At 54.3% G+C, this 18,847-nt stretch overlaps 2 protein-coding genes across 2 annotated transcripts; both read left to right on the top strand.

Moving 5' to 3' along the window:
- The first annotated feature begins 1,031 nt into the window (after positions 1–1,031).
- Positions 1,032–3,852, top strand: LOC131096379 (serine/threonine-protein kinase pim-1-like). The gene is made up of 6 exons (XM_058044717.1): positions 1,032–1,222; positions 1,363–1,984; positions 2,108–2,158; positions 2,363–2,720; positions 3,335–3,511; positions 3,746–3,852. Exons 1-6 carry the CDS (start codon positions 1,032–1,034, stop codon positions 3,850–3,852), a joined length of 1,506 nt encoding a protein of 501 aa, XP_057900700.1.
- Positions 3,853–4,242: 390 nt separating this feature from the next.
- Positions 4,243–18,063, top strand: LOC131096378 (olfactory receptor 14J1-like). Its single transcript, XM_058044716.1, has 2 exons — positions 4,243–4,300; positions 17,453–18,063. Exons 1-2 carry the CDS (start codon positions 4,243–4,245, stop codon positions 18,061–18,063), a joined length of 669 nt encoding a protein of 222 aa, XP_057900699.1.
- Positions 18,064–18,847: the final 784 nt, after the last annotated feature.

Below are 18,847 nucleotides of genomic sequence, written 5' to 3'. Positions count from 1 at the left end.
GTGCCAGCGCCCAGATCTGAAAACTTCCGGGTGCTGGCACAGCCCAAGCCCAGTGATTTGCTGGCACAGAAAGCCAAAGTTTGGAAATCTTCAGGTTCTGGCTCCAGCACCATCCAGCTCTGGTGTTTGCTGGGACCGCCAGTGCCCAGATTTGGAAATTTCCCGATGCCTTCACAGCCAAGGTCCAGCAATTTGATTTTAGCCACCTTAGTAAGAGAAGTTCCTCGGATTGTGACTTTCCTTTTTCTTGGAACTGTTTAAACCTGCTCTGGACTGAAAACCCAGACAAACACCGGCAGCAGCTCACACCTGAGCTCTGGGATGCTGCATTCCAGAACCAGAGGGACTTAGAAGAGACCGAGTGAGCCAACTAGAACCCACAAAAAGGACTTTCTGAATTTGCCAACTCTTCAGCACTGTCCAAGGTTTTATTTAATATAATTCATTTTTCATGCTTGTGAATACTTTACTCCTTAAAAAAACTGGGGTTTTTTTCACTTTTCTCAAGGGAAGTCTTTTCCTGAACTAGTAGGGGGAGGGGCCATTTGAACTTGCTTTCTAGACAGACCCCTTCAGGAGGTTTCCTCCCCAAATTTGCCCTAAGCCAGCACAAACAGTCACAATGAAAATTTCACCGTGGCATAATTTCCTGGTGGCAAATCTTGTGACAGAAGCTTGACCTTGATCTCCATGAGAGATTTTTGGGAAGAGCAGACAGGAGAAGACTCCTGGAAAACTGAAACAGCTTTCCAGAAGTGAAATAAAAGAAACAATCCAAGGTGTTTTCCTCTATTTATTTCTATGCTCCCCTTTTCTATGTTGCATCCCAGTAATTCCAGATGCACCTCACCTCTAGGATCGATGACTTAGTGATTTTTAGACACTCTAAAATACCATGAGCCACACACAGTTTTCCTTCCCCTGTTTTTACTGGAAAGCAACACTGGAGATGTAAGTGCAGTGCTCGGGTCAGGTAGGAATCCTGCCCCAAGGGAAGGTGGCCCAACAGTGTTTGACACTCAGCAAGGACAATGCACAGCAGCGAGCGAGGGGATCGCTGTGCCAGAGTGCAGGAGTCAGGGCTCTGCATCCGGGCTCAGCGCTGCAAAGTTCCCGTGTTTGGGCAGACGGAGGGGCTGTCCCCGGGGCGCGCGGGGCTCGAACGTGGGGCTCGTGGGGCGAGCGGGGAACGGACACGGGGACGAACGGCCCCGGTGCTTCAGTTGCAGCGGCGGCAGCGGCGGCGGCAGCAGCAGCGGCGAGAGCAGCAAAACAGATAATTTAAAACACGCTTTCCCCTATTTTTCTTTCTCTTTCTCTTTCTCCCTTTATTTCTCTTTCTCTCCCTTTCCCGCTGTCGAGCACCCTTCTCTCGGGGTCACTTGCCGGCGTCCCTCTCCTCTCCCCGCCTCCCTCTCCCCTGTCGGGCTGGGCCATGCCCCCGGCCCGCCCCCGGCCCCGGGCGGGGCTGCCCCGTGCCCGGCCCCGGCCGTCCCGCCGCGGTCTCGCCTCCGCCCGGCTCTGGCCGTGCTGGCGGTGGCGCTGCCGGGCGGGCATCAGTGCCTGGGGCGGGGGCGGCATCGCCGCCCTTCGGCTCCGCCTGGCCCGAGCCCGGCCCCGGACCCCACGCAGGGTCCAGTCCCAACCCCGGCCCCGGCTCCTCCCGGGGCCCGCGGAGCACACCCGCGGCGCAGCCGCTCCCGCCGCTTCCGCTGCGGCTTCCCCGGCCCGAGCTCCGCCGCTCGGCAACGCGGCCTCCGGCCCCGAGCCGCCGGGGCCCGGGGCGGGTGGGGATGCCGGGCCCGGGGCGGGTGAGGGGCGCTCGGGGGCCGTTGCTCGCCCTGGGCCGAGCGCTGAGAGCCGCGTCCCGCCCGCAGGGACGGCGCAGGAGGCCCTGCAGGAGCGGTACCGGCTGGGATCGCTGCTGGGGCGCGGCGGCTTCGGCAGAGTCTTCGCAGCCACGCGGCTCTCGGACGGCGCCCCGGTGAGCGGCGGGGCCGGCGGCGGGCGCAGGCGGAGGGGGCGGAGGAGGCGGGAGGAGGAGGAGAAGGTCGGGGTGCGGCGGGACGGGCGGCGAGCTCACCCCGCTGCTCTCCCTCGCTCGCAGGTGGCCATCAAACGCGTGCCGAGGGATCGCATCCGGCACTGGGGCGAGCTGGTGAGTGAGCGGAGCCAGCGGCAGCAGCCGGGCCATGCCGGGCGGCGAGGAGCCGGGGCCCGGCAGGGTGGGAGACGCCGTGAGCCCTGCGGGGAGAGCGGGCGTGGGTTGAGCGGGGCATGCAGAGCATCCCGGCCTGGCTGAGGGCTCCCAGAGCCCCGGCACGGCCTCGGCCCCTCTGACGGCGTCGTGCTCCTCCCGCAGCCCGACGGCACCAGCGCACCCCTGGAGATCGTGCTGCTGGCCAAGGTGTCCTGTGGCTGTGGCGGTGTCATTCAGCTCCTGGAGTGGCTTGAGCTCCCCGACAGCTTCCTGCTGGTGCTGGAGCGTCCGGAGCGGTGCCAGGAGCTCTCGGGTTTCCTGGCGGAGCGGGGGTTCCTGCCGGAGGAGGAGGCGCGGGGACTGTTCCGCCAGGTGCTGGAGGCCGTGCGGCACTGCACCAGCTGCGGGGTCCTGCACCGGGACATTAAGCCCGAAAATGTCCTGCTCGACCTGGCCAGCGGGCAGCTGAAACTGATTGACTTTGGCTGTGGCGCCTTCCTCCAAGACACCCAATTTGCAGGTGAGCCCTCGCAGGGGGTGCTCCTGGGCATCTCGTGGCCCAGCCTGGGTGCAGCACTGGGGCTTCCCCCTATTGCAGCCGGGATGGGATTGATGCTGGAGCCGAGTTGATCTGGGTGGGGTGTGAGGGCGGCCAGCTCCCAGCCCTGCTGACAGCCTTCAGCACCCACTGTGCCCTGGGCTGGGGCTGGAGCTGGGGCAGCCAGCCCAACACAAACCCCCATGGGGGCAGCAGAGAGGGAGGCCTGACCGTGTGCCCCGGATGGTTTGGTGTGCAGGCAAGGAAGGGCTGGACTGCTCCGCTCTCCTTGTTCGCCTTGGCTTATTAACATTTTTGGGGGCCATGCGGGTGGGGAGGAGAGTGGGTTTTCTCCACTACTGAGTGGGTTTTTCCTTTGTGTGTCATGGTTGGGCTTTCCCAGGGTTTCTGCTGCCCTCTTCCAGCACCAGTGGCTTCTTTTCCAGCCGCGAGTTTGTGCACAAGTCCCAAGTGCTGGCGAGAGGGGAGCGCTCACCCTGTGTGCCTCTGGGGCAGCTCCCACATGCCCAGGGATGCTGGGGCTGGGCTCTGGGAGCAGCAGCATCCCCCTGCTGAGCTGTGTCTGTGTTCCACAGGAACCCTGTCCTACAGCCCACCAGAGCGGATCCAGCACCAACGCTACCACGGCGAGGCAGCCACGATCTGGTCCCTGGGCCTCCTGCTGTGCCACCTGGTCATGGGGAAGCACCCATTCAGGAGGGGCCAGGAGATCATCCGGGGGCGAATCTTGTTCCCACGATGGCTCTCTCGAGGTGGATCCTCATCTCTGGGCACGGGGGAAATACCAGTGCTGGGAGACAGCAGTGGGCTCATGGGCATCCCACTCTGGCAGCTGCTGAGGAGGTGGCACATGTCCTGCTCTCCTCCAAACAGAGCATCCATGGGGAAGTTTAGGCCCAGCTCTGGGCACAACCAGCATGACCTGGGCATGGAAACAGGGGGGCAACTTCTCCAACTGACTGGCGATTTCTGGTTTCTCTCCCCAGTGTGCCAAGATGTTATTAAGAGGTGTTTGTCCATGCAACCCTCGGACAGGCCATCCTTAGAAGAGCTTTTCTGTCATCCTTGGGTGAAGGGTGTTTCCCTGCCCTAGAAGACTGAAGAAATCCACGTGCACAGTTGGATCCAGGGACCTAGCAGGTACCAGCTCCACGCATCTCTTGGCAATCAGTGGCAAAGCAAACCAGGCTGGTTTTGTCCTGCCTGTAGCTCTGAGCAGGGGTCAGCAGAAGGGAGCATGCAGCTCTTGGGCTGGAGCTGAGCTGGAGACCCGGTGTGACAAGCACTGGTGGCCACCATCCCCCTGGTTTTGTTTGTATGGTTCATGGATGGCTGGGGCCCTAGGCAGAGCCCTGACAGCCTGGTCTGACCCCAGGGAAGGAGAAGGAGCCCCTGGAGAAGCTGTTCCAAATGGGGCTGGTGCTGGAGACACCAAGGACAACCTCAAGGATGATAATCTCTTCCTTGGCCTGGCCAGCTGAAGATGATGGACTTGGATTCTGGCACCTTCTTCAAAGCCAGGCTCCAGGTCCAATTTGCAGGTGAGTCTACAGGCAGGGGGTTGCTCCCAGATCTGGGCATGGCACAGCTGGGCACCAAAGGTTCCCCCTTTGCTGGGGCAGACGCAATGAATTCTTCTGTCAGCTGCCCAGCTGCTTTTTGGCTCTGGGCAGCTGCTGAGGGCTGGATGTGCCCTGGCTGGCTGCAGGCTGGGCACATGTGCTGCCCTCCTGCTCTGCTGCCAAAGGCAGCAGGGATGGGCAGCTCTGGGCACAGCTCTGGGCACGGCCCACATGTCCTGGGCACCGCAGGCTTTGGCACAAGGGCACAGGAGCCCTCAGCTGATGAGCACTTTCTGCTTTCTCTCCTTGCAGCCGGGCTCTGCGGGTGCTGAGGCTGCTCTGGGCTCTGCCAGGGCTCTGCTGGGCTCAGCCCTGGGCCCAGCTGGGCTGGCTCTGCTCTCACATTGCTCTCACAGCTCTGCATCAGACGAGCCCGTTGTGAGCACAGCGCCTGAGCTTTCTGCTTTGGCAGGTGAGTGAGACTCTGCTGCAGGCCCAGAGATTGCAGCTGGGGACACACATCCAACTGGCAAGGACCCAAACTCTCCACAGTCCCGGCTGAACGCCTGGATCTGTACAGGGTGTTTTGTCTGTCCCATTCTTCCTTCTTGACTGGCTGGAATTGTGCAATTGCACTTTGTTCCTGCTCTAGAAGTGCCACGAGTGGGCCAAAGCTGGCGAGTGGGCCGTGTTCCTGAGGCAGTGCAGTCTGGAGCTGGTGGATGGAGAATTGCCCTTCTGCACTGCCAAACCAGAGCAAAAAGCCGTAAGTGGGACTTTGTGACTCTAAGAAATCCCTGAAAGTTTCAATGGGAATGTTCCGCTCATTCCCAGGCTGAGAAGGAAGGTTGTGTTGTAAAGGATTTGGGCTTTGACACAGTTTCCATTCCCAGTCCTGCTTGGAGCTGGAAGTGCACAAAGCAATTTCCTCTTGCCTCGACCACAATTTAAAATAACAATATTGGAAACAATCCTCAAAAACTTTTTAAAAAGACTGCCGAGGTCAGTAAGATGGGTCCATGCCATCAGCACATTTACAAAGTAAATAACTGAGTTCTCTTTCAAAAGATCAGTTGCCTCTTAATTCAAAGTTAGAGATGATTTTTCACTGCACACTTGGGGTTTTTTTTTATCTTTCACATTTTATATAGTTTTTGATTACTTTTTCCTTTTTTTTCCTGTCAATAGAAAACATGTCCTACAAAAAGAATGTCCTTTGCTCCTGGTTCCCGTGTGGAGCAGCTCCCTTCCTGCTGGCTGAGCTGCTCAGGCACAGCCCAGCAGCTCCTGGCCCTGCAGGGCTGAGGCTTTTCCCCGTTGCTGGGCACAGACTGATGGAGCAGCACTGCTGAACTCGGGCACACAGAGGGACCAGCAGCAGCTGCCTTTGGCCACCTGAGGCTCCAAGGCCCAAACTCTGAGCAGCCAGGGCTGGAAGAGACTGGCAGGATCTGATCCCTGACTCTGGGCCAGGGCTGCACAAATGACCCCACAGCAGCAGCAGCAGCAGCAGATGGAGCTGACTTTGAGCACAGCCCCTGCCCCTCTTCCCTCCCGTGTGCAGCGGTGTCACAGCAGCCTGAGGCACCTGGGAGCCCCCAGCAGTGCCAGCAGGGACTGGAGATGGCAGCCCTGGGCTCCTGGAGGCTGTGCAAGGAATGGAGCTGGGCACGCCCTGTGCATGGGGAGCTTCCAGATGGAAAAGGCTGCTGTGCCCAGGCAGCTGCAAGGGCACAGAAAGGAGGCTCTGGAGCACTGGATCTGTGCCAGTGCCACAGTCCTGGGCAGCAGCCAGCGAGCCCTGGGGAACAGAGGGCACAGCAAGAGGGACAGAACCAGGCAAGGGCAGAGACTGGAGAGAGCCAGGCCTGGGAGCATGAACAGCTGCTCCATTGCACTCTTGGAGAAAGCTCTTGGCTGGTTCAAAGCGCTGAAAGGTGTGAAGGGCAGAGGGGAGGCCACAGCAAACAATGCTCCTGTTTGCACAGCCTCCCCTCTCCGTGTCCCAGAAGGAATTGCATGGACTGTGTTCTTCTCTCCGAGCCGTCTCGTTCAGCATGAGCAGCTCAGCACCAGGAGCTGAAGGAGCTGAAGCCTCAGGCCACAGGAGCTGGGCAAGAGGGAACTTTTGGAGCAAAGGAATGCTGCTAAAATAGACCCAGTGGAATGCAGTGGATGTAATCATGGAATCACAGAATCATTTCTGTTGGAAAAGCCCTCTGAGCTCACCCAGTGCAGCTGCTCACCCAGCAGTGCCAAGCCCAGCACTAAACCACGTCCCTGAAATGCCAAGGCCTGGACACCAGCCCTGAGTGAGGCCTGGACAGCAGGCCCTGAGCCAAAAGTGGCCTCTGGATGAACCTTCAAACCAAAGGTTATCTTTGTATCTGCTCCCTGATGAAATATGCATGGTCATTAGCGCTGTGATAGATGTAGCCACTCATTAGTGAGACATGTCTTGACCTTTGTGTATTTAGAAGCCAGACAAGGCCATGAAATCTGACATCTTGCCTTGTTTGGGGCTGAATGGTCAAAGTCAGCTCCCTTGGTTCCTCCTTGAGCCCTGGCCAGGCTTTGGGAGGGACCCAAGAGGAGGATGAAAGCAGATGTTGCCACACTAGCAGTGCTGTCAGTTTGTTCATTCAGCACTGTCAGAGCTGGGCCCTCTCCCAGCGGGGTTGGAGCCTCACCTGGGGCTGGAGGCACCTGCAGGAATTCCCAGTGCCCAGGAGTGGCTCTGCAGCCCTTGGCTGTGACAGCTTCCCCAGCTGCTGTGTGGGTCTGGGCGATGGTAAAGGCTGAGGGTAAATGCTGCTGGATCTTTCTTAATCACTGCAGGCAATCTTTGGTGGGGATGGTTGGGTGCATTGCTGAGCTGCTCCTTTTGTGATTCTTTGCTGCTTGGAGCTGCAGTGAATGACACTGATTCCTTCAGTTGGAGTCTGTGTCTTTGGTGCTGACCCTGCCCACTGGTGAAACAAAACTGGCACAGTCTGGCCAGATCCCAACAAAATGTCACTTGTTCAGTGTCAATGTGAGGAATCAGTCCCATCAGAAATTCCCAGCTGGGAAGCCCTTCCCTGGAGTTCCCTGGCTCTGGAGTGGGCTGAGGTCGGAACCCCATGGGAGCAGTGGGGCAGTCGGGTAAAAGAAGCTGCACCCCTGGATGTCTTCAAATGCATCCAAAAATTGCAAATGGAAAAGGAAAAGACCTTGTGGATTTGGGCAGACAAAGATGAATTTGTTAAGAGTCCATTGGAAACAGCACCTTCAGAAGGAACAATTATTGTTGGAATGCTCCCACATGGAGCAACAGAAGAAGGTTCTAATCTTGAGCTCAGATGCATTTGTGCAAGTGAAATATTAATATAATAAATAACTATATATATATATTTATAGGATAATAACACCTTAATATATATATTCATCTTTTATATATGTCCATATCAATCTATATCTATATTTCTCTATCACTGCCTACATGTAAAATGATCATAATGTGAAGTAGTGCTGACAATGCTAATTTGGTAGCTTTGGCTGCTGAGGGATGCAACACTAAATACCCTACAGAACAGGATTGGCCAGGACCCTAATGTCAGTGGCCAACTTTGTGAGATTGTATACAATGAAAAAGGAGGAAGGGAGGAAATTGGCTATTTTTACAGGGTTTGCTGATTCTGTTATGCAGAGTGCTTTGTTTGTTCCTATGAAAAATACAGTGATTAAGCCTGCAGGGTTTTTCATGTACCAGACTATGAACAAGCTGCAGGACTGGTTGAACAGGTTGTTAAAAGAGCAGTGTAAAAAATGAGGAGATGGAACCTTTGCCCATGGAGAACCCATCTCCCAGATGTGCTCCATGCCCTTCACAATGGCCCACAGGGGAAATGAAACCCCCTGGCTGTGCACGGCTGCCCCCAGTTTGCAAATCCAGCCATGGCCAGTGAGACTTGGGCTGCCTGGGAAATTGTTCTGGCTGTGATGGCCCCTGGCAGGGCCAGCCCAGAGGCTGCAGGGCTGGGCCTTCATGCTTTGGAATTAATGAGGAGAAATTCAAAGCAAATGAGAGCTATCAATACCAAAACAGGAATTAAGATTCCTCCAGGACACTTTGCTTTGGTAACTGCTCCCTTGGAGCTTGGCCTTGCAAAGTGTTCCTGTCATGGCAGGAGGAATTGATGCAGAATATCAAGGAGAAATTACAGTAATTCTGTTAAACAATAGTGACCAGGATTGGATTATTCAACCCCATGACAGGGTAGCACAATTATTGATCTTGCAATATTAAGAACGATTCTGAAAAAAGGAGATCCACCTCCAGTCACCACTGTTTGTGGAGATAAAGCGTTTGGATGCAGCAGCCCTAATAATGGAGCCAGAGTGTGGGTCCAGAGGCCAAATGGCCCTTCCGAGGCAGCTGAAGGAGCAGCTCCTAGGAGAGACAACTCTGAGTCCTGAAACCTGGTCAGGAACAATGGGAATGTGTCCCTGCAGCCAGGGATTCTGTGTAAGAACAAGTAGATCTGACAGGAGATTGTTTTACACATCCTGCCAGACCAAATCTCCCTGTTTGCCCCAAGGGCCCCTTTGGAACATGCTCTGATCCACGGGGCTCCATGTGATGGCTGCTGTGACACTGAGGGACTTGCACAGGAATTCCATCCAGGAGCCTGGGTGCCCCTCAGGGACTGGGACCCGGCCCCTTCCAGCCAGAGGGGAAAGGGCCCCCCAAGCCTTGTTAGCCACAGACAGCATGGTAAAGCTGAACAGCAAAGGGCCTGGGGGCATTATTCTGGAATTAAAAAGGTGCAGGCTCCGTGGACAACAGAATTCTTGTTCCTAATTCAAATGAGATTGAGAAAAAAGAATGAAGAACGGTGTCACTAAAGTACTCCTGATGTCTGTAAGGTGTATCTTGAAAGTCAGCCAGAATCTTTGTCTGTCACAAACCCCTCCAGTGTTTCACCAAGGAATTGGTCATCAAAATGTAATGATGAGTTATGATGGATTGCTGAGCTTATCCTTTTGTAACTCTTTGCAACTGTGCATGATATAAATGACACAATTCCTTCAGCTGGTGTCTGTGTCTTTGGTAGTGACCCTGCCCACTGGTGAAACAGGGCCCCCTCTTGCCTAAGTGTTCCCTGGGAAGGCAAAAGCCCTCTCTCCAAAATTCCCCCCTTCCTCCCTGTTCCCCCCTTCACACCCTGAGCATGATGTGCTCTGGTCTGGGCTATGCCCGGGGTCAGTTGGGGTCCCCTGTCCTGGCTGTGTCCCCTGCCCAGCTCCCCCGCAGCCCCAGCCCCTCCCCAGCATGGCTGGACGAGGGGCAGGACAGGCCTTGGCTGTGCTGCAGCTCAGCAAGAACAAAACCATCTCTGCGTGCCCAGCGCTGTGCTCAGCACCCGGCCCAGCAGTGTCTCAGTGCCAGGGGCTGTGCCCTCAGTCCCTGCCAGGGGTTTCCATGGCAACTGCCAGGCCAGGTGACCCAGGTGTCCCCCCAGTGCCGGTTGCCATGGAAACAGTGCCCAGCCCCGCCCCTTTCTGTCTGGCTGACCTGGCCTTTGGCCCTGGCAGTGCCGGTGGCTGCTGGTTCCTGGTGCCCGAGCGGCCAGCGCGGCACAGGGCAGGTGGCCATGGCACAGCCCCCAGCAAGGGATCCCCTCTGGCTCTGGGCACTGACACCAGCCCTGAGCAAGGGCCCAGGGCAGCTTCCCATGGCCACCAACCATCACAAGGGGGCCAGGCATTGGTTGCCATGGCACCAAACCAAGGACTGGGTCCCCGTGGCCGTTGCCATGTCACCTGGTGGCACCAATTCCAGGTACAATTGTCACTGGAATTGTACCTGGAACAGCCCTGGCACTGCTTTGTCCCAGGGTTGCCATGGCAGCCGAGGACAGCAACAGCTCTGCAGGCAAGTGGCCATGGAACCTGGCTTCAGAAATGGCTCCTTGGGCTGGTTTCCAAGTAAACCTGAACTGATGGGGGTTGCCATGGGACCCAAACCCATTGGGTCATTGCAGTGTCCATGGCAACAGTCCCTTGCAATGGCACCACTGCGTGTTGGGATCATGATCCACCCTCACAGCTGGCCCAGGGCAGGTCTGGAGTGCTCCTGGTGGCAGCTTGGGCTTGGCACACGCTTGAGGAGGATGTCTGTTTGCAATGGGGAAACTCAGGAGTTTTAGATTGCTTCAAAAATCAAAGAAGGCAAATCCCTTTTTTGGCTGTGTGCAGCCACTTCTCCAAGCAAAGCAGGTTCCAGGTGAGTGAGGAGAGACACAATGGGCTTGGGGAAAGTGGAGCAAGGTTGTCCACACTGGCTCAGAGCTCAAGGCACCACTTCTCTGAGCAGGCCAGACCTCCTTAGGACAGTCCCTGCATCAATATCAGTCACTGAATGCTGCAATCACCTCTTGTGTAATAGGAACAGCAATCAAAGACATCCTTTAAAATAGGACTACATATTTCCTTCATGGGCCCACCCCTGGGGTGGGAATGCCAGTTGCTTGTCCAATCAGAGCCAGGGTAGGCACCAGCTGCTAGTGTGTGATTGATTGATTAACATCTGGGCTAATCAGAGCTGGGTTAGCACTGCCCCTGCTGTGTGATTGACAGCTCTGCCAGACCAGGGCTGGGGGCGGGGCTCTGTCCCACCACAAACCTGACCCGGTCCTGGCCCCACACGGGCATTCCGAGCATCCCAAGGTGTCTCGGGACATCGATCTCATCCAGCCTCTGACAGCGACCATGGTGACACTATGGAACCTCATGGAACCAAGGGTCAGTTGTGACAATGCAGGTCCAAGGACACCACAGTGACACTACGGAACCTCATGGAACCAAGGGGCCATGGTGACACTGTGGTGCCTCATGGAATCAAGGAGACCATTGTGAAACTTGGGGGCCCCAAGGAACCAAGGGTCCATGGTGACCTTGTGCAGCCCATAGTGTCACAGAGGAGCCCCTGTGACACAGCGAGGGTGCATGGAGCCGAGGGGCCATGGTGACACATCAGGGCTTTGTGGAACCAGGAAGCCATGTCGAGGGCTGCTTCTCATCAGCCCCTGAAGCACTGGGGCTCTTGGCTTTCCTTCCTATGGGAGAGAATTGTCCTTCTCCTCCAGGGGAGCATGGCCAAAATTTGAATTCCTCCTCCAAATTTCCGTATATGCACAGATTGTTCTCAGATAAAATCTGCCAGAAGAGACAGGTCTGCCTGCCTTGGCCACCCAGGGGCCACCTCTCATCTGCCTTTGAAACCCTTTTCTTGCTTAGGGGAAAATAACATCCATCTCGACCAGGTGCTCATGGCCAAAATTGAGAATCTGCCTCAAGAATTCCCAATATCCAAGGATAGCTCCCAGACAAAAGCTGCCAGGACTGACAAGTCTGGCTGGCCTTGGCTTCCTGAGGGCAGGCACTCTTCTGCCTCTGAAACACTGGGGCTCTGTGCTTTCCTTCCTAATGAAAAGAACTCTTCTTTCTGTCCAGGCACCCACGACCAAAATTGATGTTCCACCTCCAAAATGCCCTATGTCCAAGGAGAGTCCCTAGATGAAAGGTGCCAGGACAGACAGGTGTGGCCTTGTTGGCCTAAGGATGGCCACCTCTCATCTTCTTCAAAAACACTTACATTTGGCTTTTTTCTTTCCTATTGGTAAAAACCATCCATCCTGACCCGGCGCCCATAGCCAAACCTGGAATTCTACCTCCAAAACTCCGTACATCCAAGGATTGCTCCCAAATGAAAGCCAGACAGGTCTAGCTGCCCTTGCCGCTTGGGAGCTGTCCCTCACCTGCCTCAAAGCACTGTGGCTCAATGCTTTCCTTCCTATGGAAAAGAACCATCCTTCTTCTCAAGGAGTCCAAGGTCAAAAGTGAGATTTCTCCTCTGATATCCAAGGACCCTCCATGACAAAAGTTGCCATGACAATCAGGTCTGGCTGGCTTGGGAGCCAGGACAGGAGTCACCTGTCTCCTCTTTTACCTTTGAAACACTTGGGCTCCATGCTTTCCTTCCTATGAAAAAGAACTGTCGTTCTTATCTACAAAGAAATGGCCAAAATTGGGATTCCACCTCCCAAATTCCCTATATCCAAGGGTTGCTTTCATACAAAAGCAACTAGAACAGAGAGGTCTGGCTGACTCAGGCCTCTGATGGCCACCTTTCGTTTGCCCCTCAAATGACGGTGTTCCCTGCTTTCCTTCCTATGTAAAAGAACTGTCCTTCTCCAGGTGTCCATGTCTGAAATTGGGATTCCACCTCCAAAATTCCCTATACCAAGGGTTGCTCCCAGGTAAATCTGTCAGTACCGTCAAGTCTGGCTGGCCTTGGCCTCTGGTGGCTGCCCCTGCAACACTGGGGCTGGGTTCTTTCCTTGGTAAAGAAGGAAGATCCCTGGGACACTGTGGGGACCTCATGGAACCAAGGGGATCCTTGGGGCACCACTGGAGCCCATGGAACCAAGTGGATCATTGTGGCACCACTGGGGCCCATGGATCCAAGGGGATCATTGTGGCACCACTGGAGCCCATGGAACCAAGGGGATCATTGTGGCCCCACTGGAGCCCACGGAACCAAGGGGATCATTGTGGCACCATTGGAGCCCATGGAACCAATGGGCCATGGTGACCCAGCGGGGCTTCATGGAACCCAGAGACCATTATGACTCTGTGGGGCCTGATGGAACCATGGAGACCATTGTGACCCTTCAGGGCCTTGTGTCACCAAGGGGGCATTATGACACCTCAGGTCCTCATGGAAGCAAGGGACCAGTGGGACACTGTGGGGCCCCATGGAACCAAGGGAACAGGGAGCAGGTCTGGCTGCAAGTACTGAGCCCAGCTGGGGTCACGGAACCATCTGCAGGCCCAAGGTGAGATATGAACTCTTTCAGTGCTTCCATCTTCCCTCGAGTGAGAGAAAAGGACAAAGTGCAGGCACATAGAGGAGCAACATGAAGACACCGAGGTCAGTGAAGAGGAAGTTGAGTCCCAGATGGGAGGGATGAGGAGATGTCCTGATCTTGGGGCTGAAATCCTCTTGTAAAGCCATGGAGAAGGATGTAACTGATACATCAGACTCTCTTTTTCCCTGTATCGCATTGAAAAGTATGGGACATGACTTGTTCAGCAAAGGTATCCATGCTAAAGAAGCAAATGTCAAAGTAGCTGTGATCCCATGAGAAGTTTGAACGTGGAAAAAGGGAAGCGTGATGAGATCCTGTGCCTTCACAGGGAGAAGAAAAAGATGTTCTCAGAGATGAAGATGATTTCAGAAATAGATGAGGAGAATCTTTGCTCTTAAACAGCTCATCTTTTAACTAATACCCCATAAGCTGACATGGCCCATAAACACAACTGTAGAAGAGCTTTGAACAACTGGGAGGGATGTCACAGTTGCAGATTTTTCTGGGCAGTTGCTATTCATGGAAATTGGGAGCCACAAGAGAAGTGTCTCTTCTGGACAAGTCTCCATAGCATGAAAGAGAGACTCCTCTCCCTAAAAGAACTCAAGAAAGACTATTCTAGTTGGGGTAAACTGACTGAAAATTCTAGGTTTATCTCTTTATAATGTCAGTAAGAAAGAAAAGGTTGTAGGGAGAGGAGAAGTTTTCTGAAAGTTGTGTTCTTATTACTCTTTCTTTTAGTTGCTATTAATGAACTTTTCCTTATACCCTCTTAAAGTTTTGAGCCTGCTTTGCTGTTCTCCTAATCTTATCACACAGGAGGAAATGAGTAAGTATATTCTAGTGAGTGCACTGGTAATTAGCCAACACTGAAGCCACCACAACAATTGCTGCATTCTCCAAGAAATCTCAAATTGGTGAACCAAAATCACTACAGAAATATTTCTGATGAATTGCACTAGAGCAGAGGGAAATCAAGGCAGAGCCATGGTTTGTCAGGACTTGTTTGATCCTAATGAGCCTTGTGGTGCATTTGGAGCTGAGCCCTGGAACCTCAGGGTCTGAGAGGAGATTGCAGAAACATTTCTAGGAGTCAAAGTCAGAAGAAAACCCCCAAGTGTCTCAAATCATGGATGCATCCCACTGAGGTCTATCTGCTACACAGGCTCCTCATGGACTCCTTGGAGGAGAGATCTGGAGGCCAGGATGGCACAAAAACTTCTCAGAGATTCAGTGTGGAAAGGAAAATCTAGAGTACCTTAAAAATCTTGAGTATTTCAAAGTATTAATGAGCCCCACTACATGTAAGTGCAAAGCTCTGAAGGGACTCGTTAAAGCAGATAATTAGGGCCATGATTGCAGAAACCTCTCACAGAGTCTGTATCAAAAGGGAAACACCAAGTACCTTAAAATAACTGAAGTACCTTGAAGCATTAATGAGCCCACTGAATGTTGTTACTGACAAAGGCTCTCCAGGGACTAATTACAGCAAATAACTGGAGGCCATGATTGCACAAATCTCTCAGAGACTCAAGGCAAAAGCCAAACCCAAAGTCCTTTGAAAAACCTGCAGTCCCTGCAGGGAGCATTCAGGAGCCCCCAGGGCCATTCCTGGCCAAGGCTCCCCAGGGACTCCTTCCAGCAGATCCTTGAGGCCACTGGGATGTGGGCTAGGGGGGGATGCTGAGGGCAGGACAAGGGGCTGACAGTGCCCAGCCTGGCTGGGGCTGTGCCTGGAGGCCCCAGGGCCTCAGGACAAGGTGTCTCCTCACAGCCCTTGGTGGCACAGACCCTGCTGTGCCCCAGGGCACCAAGACTTGGCTTCTCTTTGTCCCCATCTGTCATCACTGCCTCCAGTTCTCTGCTCTGCCAGGGGCCTGGGGACACTTTCTCAGTCGTGTCCCTCTCTGGGACCCATTAAAAGTCCAAGAAATTTTGGAGTTGGATTCTGACTTGGAGTTCTGGAGAGGTTTCTTCAGCTCCTTTTCAGGGACTGATGTTCAGGGCCTGAGCACAAAGCCCCAGAGGCTCATTAAAGTCCTTGTGCTCTGTCTGTGTTTCTGAGCTGGGCTGGGCTCATGGCAAAGAGGCAGCTCCTGGTAACCAAGAAGAGCTTCAAAAGCACATTTCTCTTGATGAGCAGCTCTTCTGCCAGCCCAGCAGGGCTGGGGCACTGCCTGCAGCCACCCTGGGCACAGCACAGAGGCACAGAGAGCTTCAATCAGTCAGGGCTGGGAAGGTGCTGAGAAGTGCCTGGGGCAGAATCACTGCCAGCCCTTGGCACAGGAACCTCTGGCTGCAGGACAATGCAGCTGCAGCTCCTGGAGCCATCTCCTAAAGCTGGAACATCCTAATGCCTACAGACTCTGTGAGTACAACTCTGAGTATTTTTGGTGCAGGGGAGGTGAAAGGCTCATGAAACTCTGATATGCTGAGGGGTTCTAATCAGTCATAGAATATTTCCAAGTCAAGGATTTTAACAAGAATGAGAAAATTTCCTAAGACTTTGAAATCAGTTTCCTGCTTTTGGAGAATGGCAGGGAGGGGGGATAAATGTTAAAGGTAGGTTATGAATTATTAATTATGAATTTTGACAAGTGTCTGAGACATCTGAACTGTTACTTTTGGTGATTATAGGTTCCCAGGAGATCCCTTATTTGGTTTCAGCCACTCTGCCCATGGAAAGCACCAGCATCACCTTTGATGGATCCATCAGGCTCAGACTGAGCTATCCTTTCTCCAAGCTGCAGATAGAACCTGCCTCCAGCCAGTGCCCTGCAAACAGGCAGGATTCTGTCCGGCCAAGGAGAGTGCACAGATATTTGGGGTCTATGAGTGCTGGGCATGGAGAGATCAGGCACAGGGAAACACCTGCAGGATGGAAATCTGCAGGAAGCAGAGAGAAGATCAGGCAATGAGGGAAAACAATACCCAGAGATGCTGTGGCAGGGAGAGTTTAGAGATGCCCACAGGATCCCCTCCAGTGCAGCCCCCCCCTCTGAACAAGCCCCCTCCCTCCTGTGCCCCAGCCAAGCCTCTCCCTTCAGGGCCAGGGCTCCAAGGCATGCAGCCCCTCCTGTGCAGGCAGAGCTGCAGCAGAGCTGTGGGGCAGCTCTGCAGCCCCGGGCCCAGTTCCCTCTGCAAAGCACAGGGCTGGGAGCAGCTGCCCGGCACTGGGGGCTCTGGCAGGGGGCACAGCTGGCTCAGGGTGACGCTGGCCCCAGTGCCCGGCTCTGGGCAATGCTGGCAGGGCAGCCAGGGAAGGAGCTGCATCTCCCTCAATCCAATGCCATCATAAGGACACTTGGAAGTGTCCCTGAGATTTCAGTCCAGGCTGGGAGCTCCAATCCAGGGCTCAAACCTGTCCTAGAGCATCTCTGAGTTATAAGATTGGCGGAGAGAGGCAGATGTGTTGTGACACTGAAAATGCTTCTGGGTGTGTGAAATGAGCAAAGAGAGCCCTTGGCCACAAATGTGGAGCTGGGCTGTGGGGGATCCATCTGCTCTCAGCAGTACTTAAGGCTTTTTTGGGAAAAAACATGGGAAGTTGATCACCCTCCACCTGCTAAAGTTTAAACCCCTGAGAAAATCTGAGCAGATCAGAATGACAGACAACTTCCACTTAGTCTCCACTCATCACTTTGTCTCAGAGAAATCACTCTATTTTCCCTGGGGACAGCAAAAATTCTGAGGGTTTATGATATCCAAGAATACCAGGACAGAATGGAGGGAGCTTAAAAAGAAAACTGCAGAACTTTTGAACACAAAAGGAGGCCTGTGTCTGTTACAGGGGACAGTGTATGGGAAATTGATTTGATTTTGCTTACAGGTGTCTCCTCTATCTCTACAATGTCTTTTTCTCCATGAATAGGTCCCCATGCCAAGGATCAGCAAATGTCCAACAGCAGCTCCATCAGGCACTTCCTCCTGCTGGCATTGGCAGACACGCGGCAGCTGCAGCTCCTGCACTTCTGCCTCTTGCTGGGCATCTCCCTGGCTGCCCTCCTGGGCAACGGCCTCATCATCAGCGCCGTAGCCTGCGGCCACCACCTGCACACGCCCATGTTCTTCTTCCTGCTCAACCTGGCCCTCAGCGACGTGGGCTCCATCTGCACCACTGTCCCCAAAGCCATGCACAATTCCCTCTGGGACACCAGGAACATCTCCTACTCAGGATGTGCTGCTCAGCTCTTTTACTTTCTTTTCTTCATCTCAGCAGAGTATTTCTTCCTGACCGTCATGTGCTATGACCGCTACGTGTCCATCTGCAAACCCCTGCACTACGAGACCCTCCTGGGCAGCAGAGCTTGTGCCCACATGGCAGCAGCTGCCTGGGCCAGTGGCTTTCTCAATGCTCTGCTGCACACAGCCAATACATTTTCCCTGCCCCTGTGCCATGGCAATGCCCTGGGCCAGTTCTTCTGTGAGGTGCCCCAGATCCTCAAGCTCTCATGCTCACACTCCACCTTCAGAAAAATTTGGATTTCATCGCTTGCTGTCTGTTTAGCTTTTGGCTGTTTTGTGTTCATTGTTTTCTCCTATGTGCAGATCTTCAGGGCTGTGCTGAGGATCCCCTCTGAGCAGGGACGGCACAAAGCCTTTTCCACCTGCCTCCCTCACCTGGGTGTGCTATCCTTGTTTATCAGCACAGCCACATTTGCCTACCTGAAGCCCCCCTCCATGTCCTCCCCATCCTTGGATCTGGCAGTGTCAGTTCTGTACTCGGTGGTGCCTCCAGCCCTGAACCCCCTCATCTACAGCCTGAGGAACCAGGAGCTCAAGGCTGCAGTGTGGAGACTGATGGCCGGACAATTTCAGAAACAGTAAACTGCTGGAAAATTTATGCAAATCAATTGTAATAAAAGTCATCTTTGATACATTAAGTTGGTTTTAGTTTAGAGGTTCTTTCACTTTGTATTACATTTTTAATATTACCCACAAAGAAATACAATGGTTTGTACCGTTTCTCATTCTGTTTCTCTCAAAATTTGCAGTGGCCCCTGACTGTGTCAATGAGGAGCTGTGCTCTTGATGGCTTAAGCAAAGTAAAGCATCTATCAGCAAAGTTTTCACTGGAGATGCCCCCTTTTGTTGCCTTCTCTGGAGCTGCAGCAGCAATGTCTGTGTGCAGAGCTGGGGGCAGATCAGTGCTGGCCCAGAAGCTGTGCCCAGCAGCATCAGCACTTGGTGTTACCAGTGCTGCTGCCGTGGCCCTGCCCTGCTGCCCTGGTGGCCCTGGTGTTGCTGCAGGGCCTGAGTGCTCTCGGGGCCGGGCACAGCCCTGGGGGTAACAGTGCCGGGGCTGCAGCAGGGACAGGCCATGGGCACTGCTGGGCAGCACTGACGCCTCATGCCAGGCCCTGGGGGCTCCAGGCTCCTTGCCCAGGCTCTCTCCAGAACACACCCAGGCCAATGCTCAGCACAGAAAAGCCCCGTGAGCAGCCCCAGTCTGGCTGTGGGCAGGCTGGGGGCAAACAGCATGGCTGGGGCCCTGCATGGGCCCTGGGGCAGACAGGAAGGAGCAGCAGAGCAGAGGCTGATCCATCCCCAGTGCGCTGCACAGCCCAGGGCAGCGTCCCAGAGCGTCCTTACGGATCTGCCAAAAACATCC

This window comes from Melospiza georgiana, unplaced genomic scaffold (genome assembly GCF_028018845.1).
Source record: "Melospiza georgiana isolate bMelGeo1 unplaced genomic scaffold, bMelGeo1.pri scaffold_29, whole genome shotgun sequence".
Classification (NCBI taxonomy): Eukaryota; Metazoa; Chordata; class Aves; order Passeriformes; family Passerellidae; genus Melospiza; species Melospiza georgiana.
Note: the sequence above shows the minus strand (reverse complement) of the source record. Positions and strands in the feature narration are given on the sequence as shown.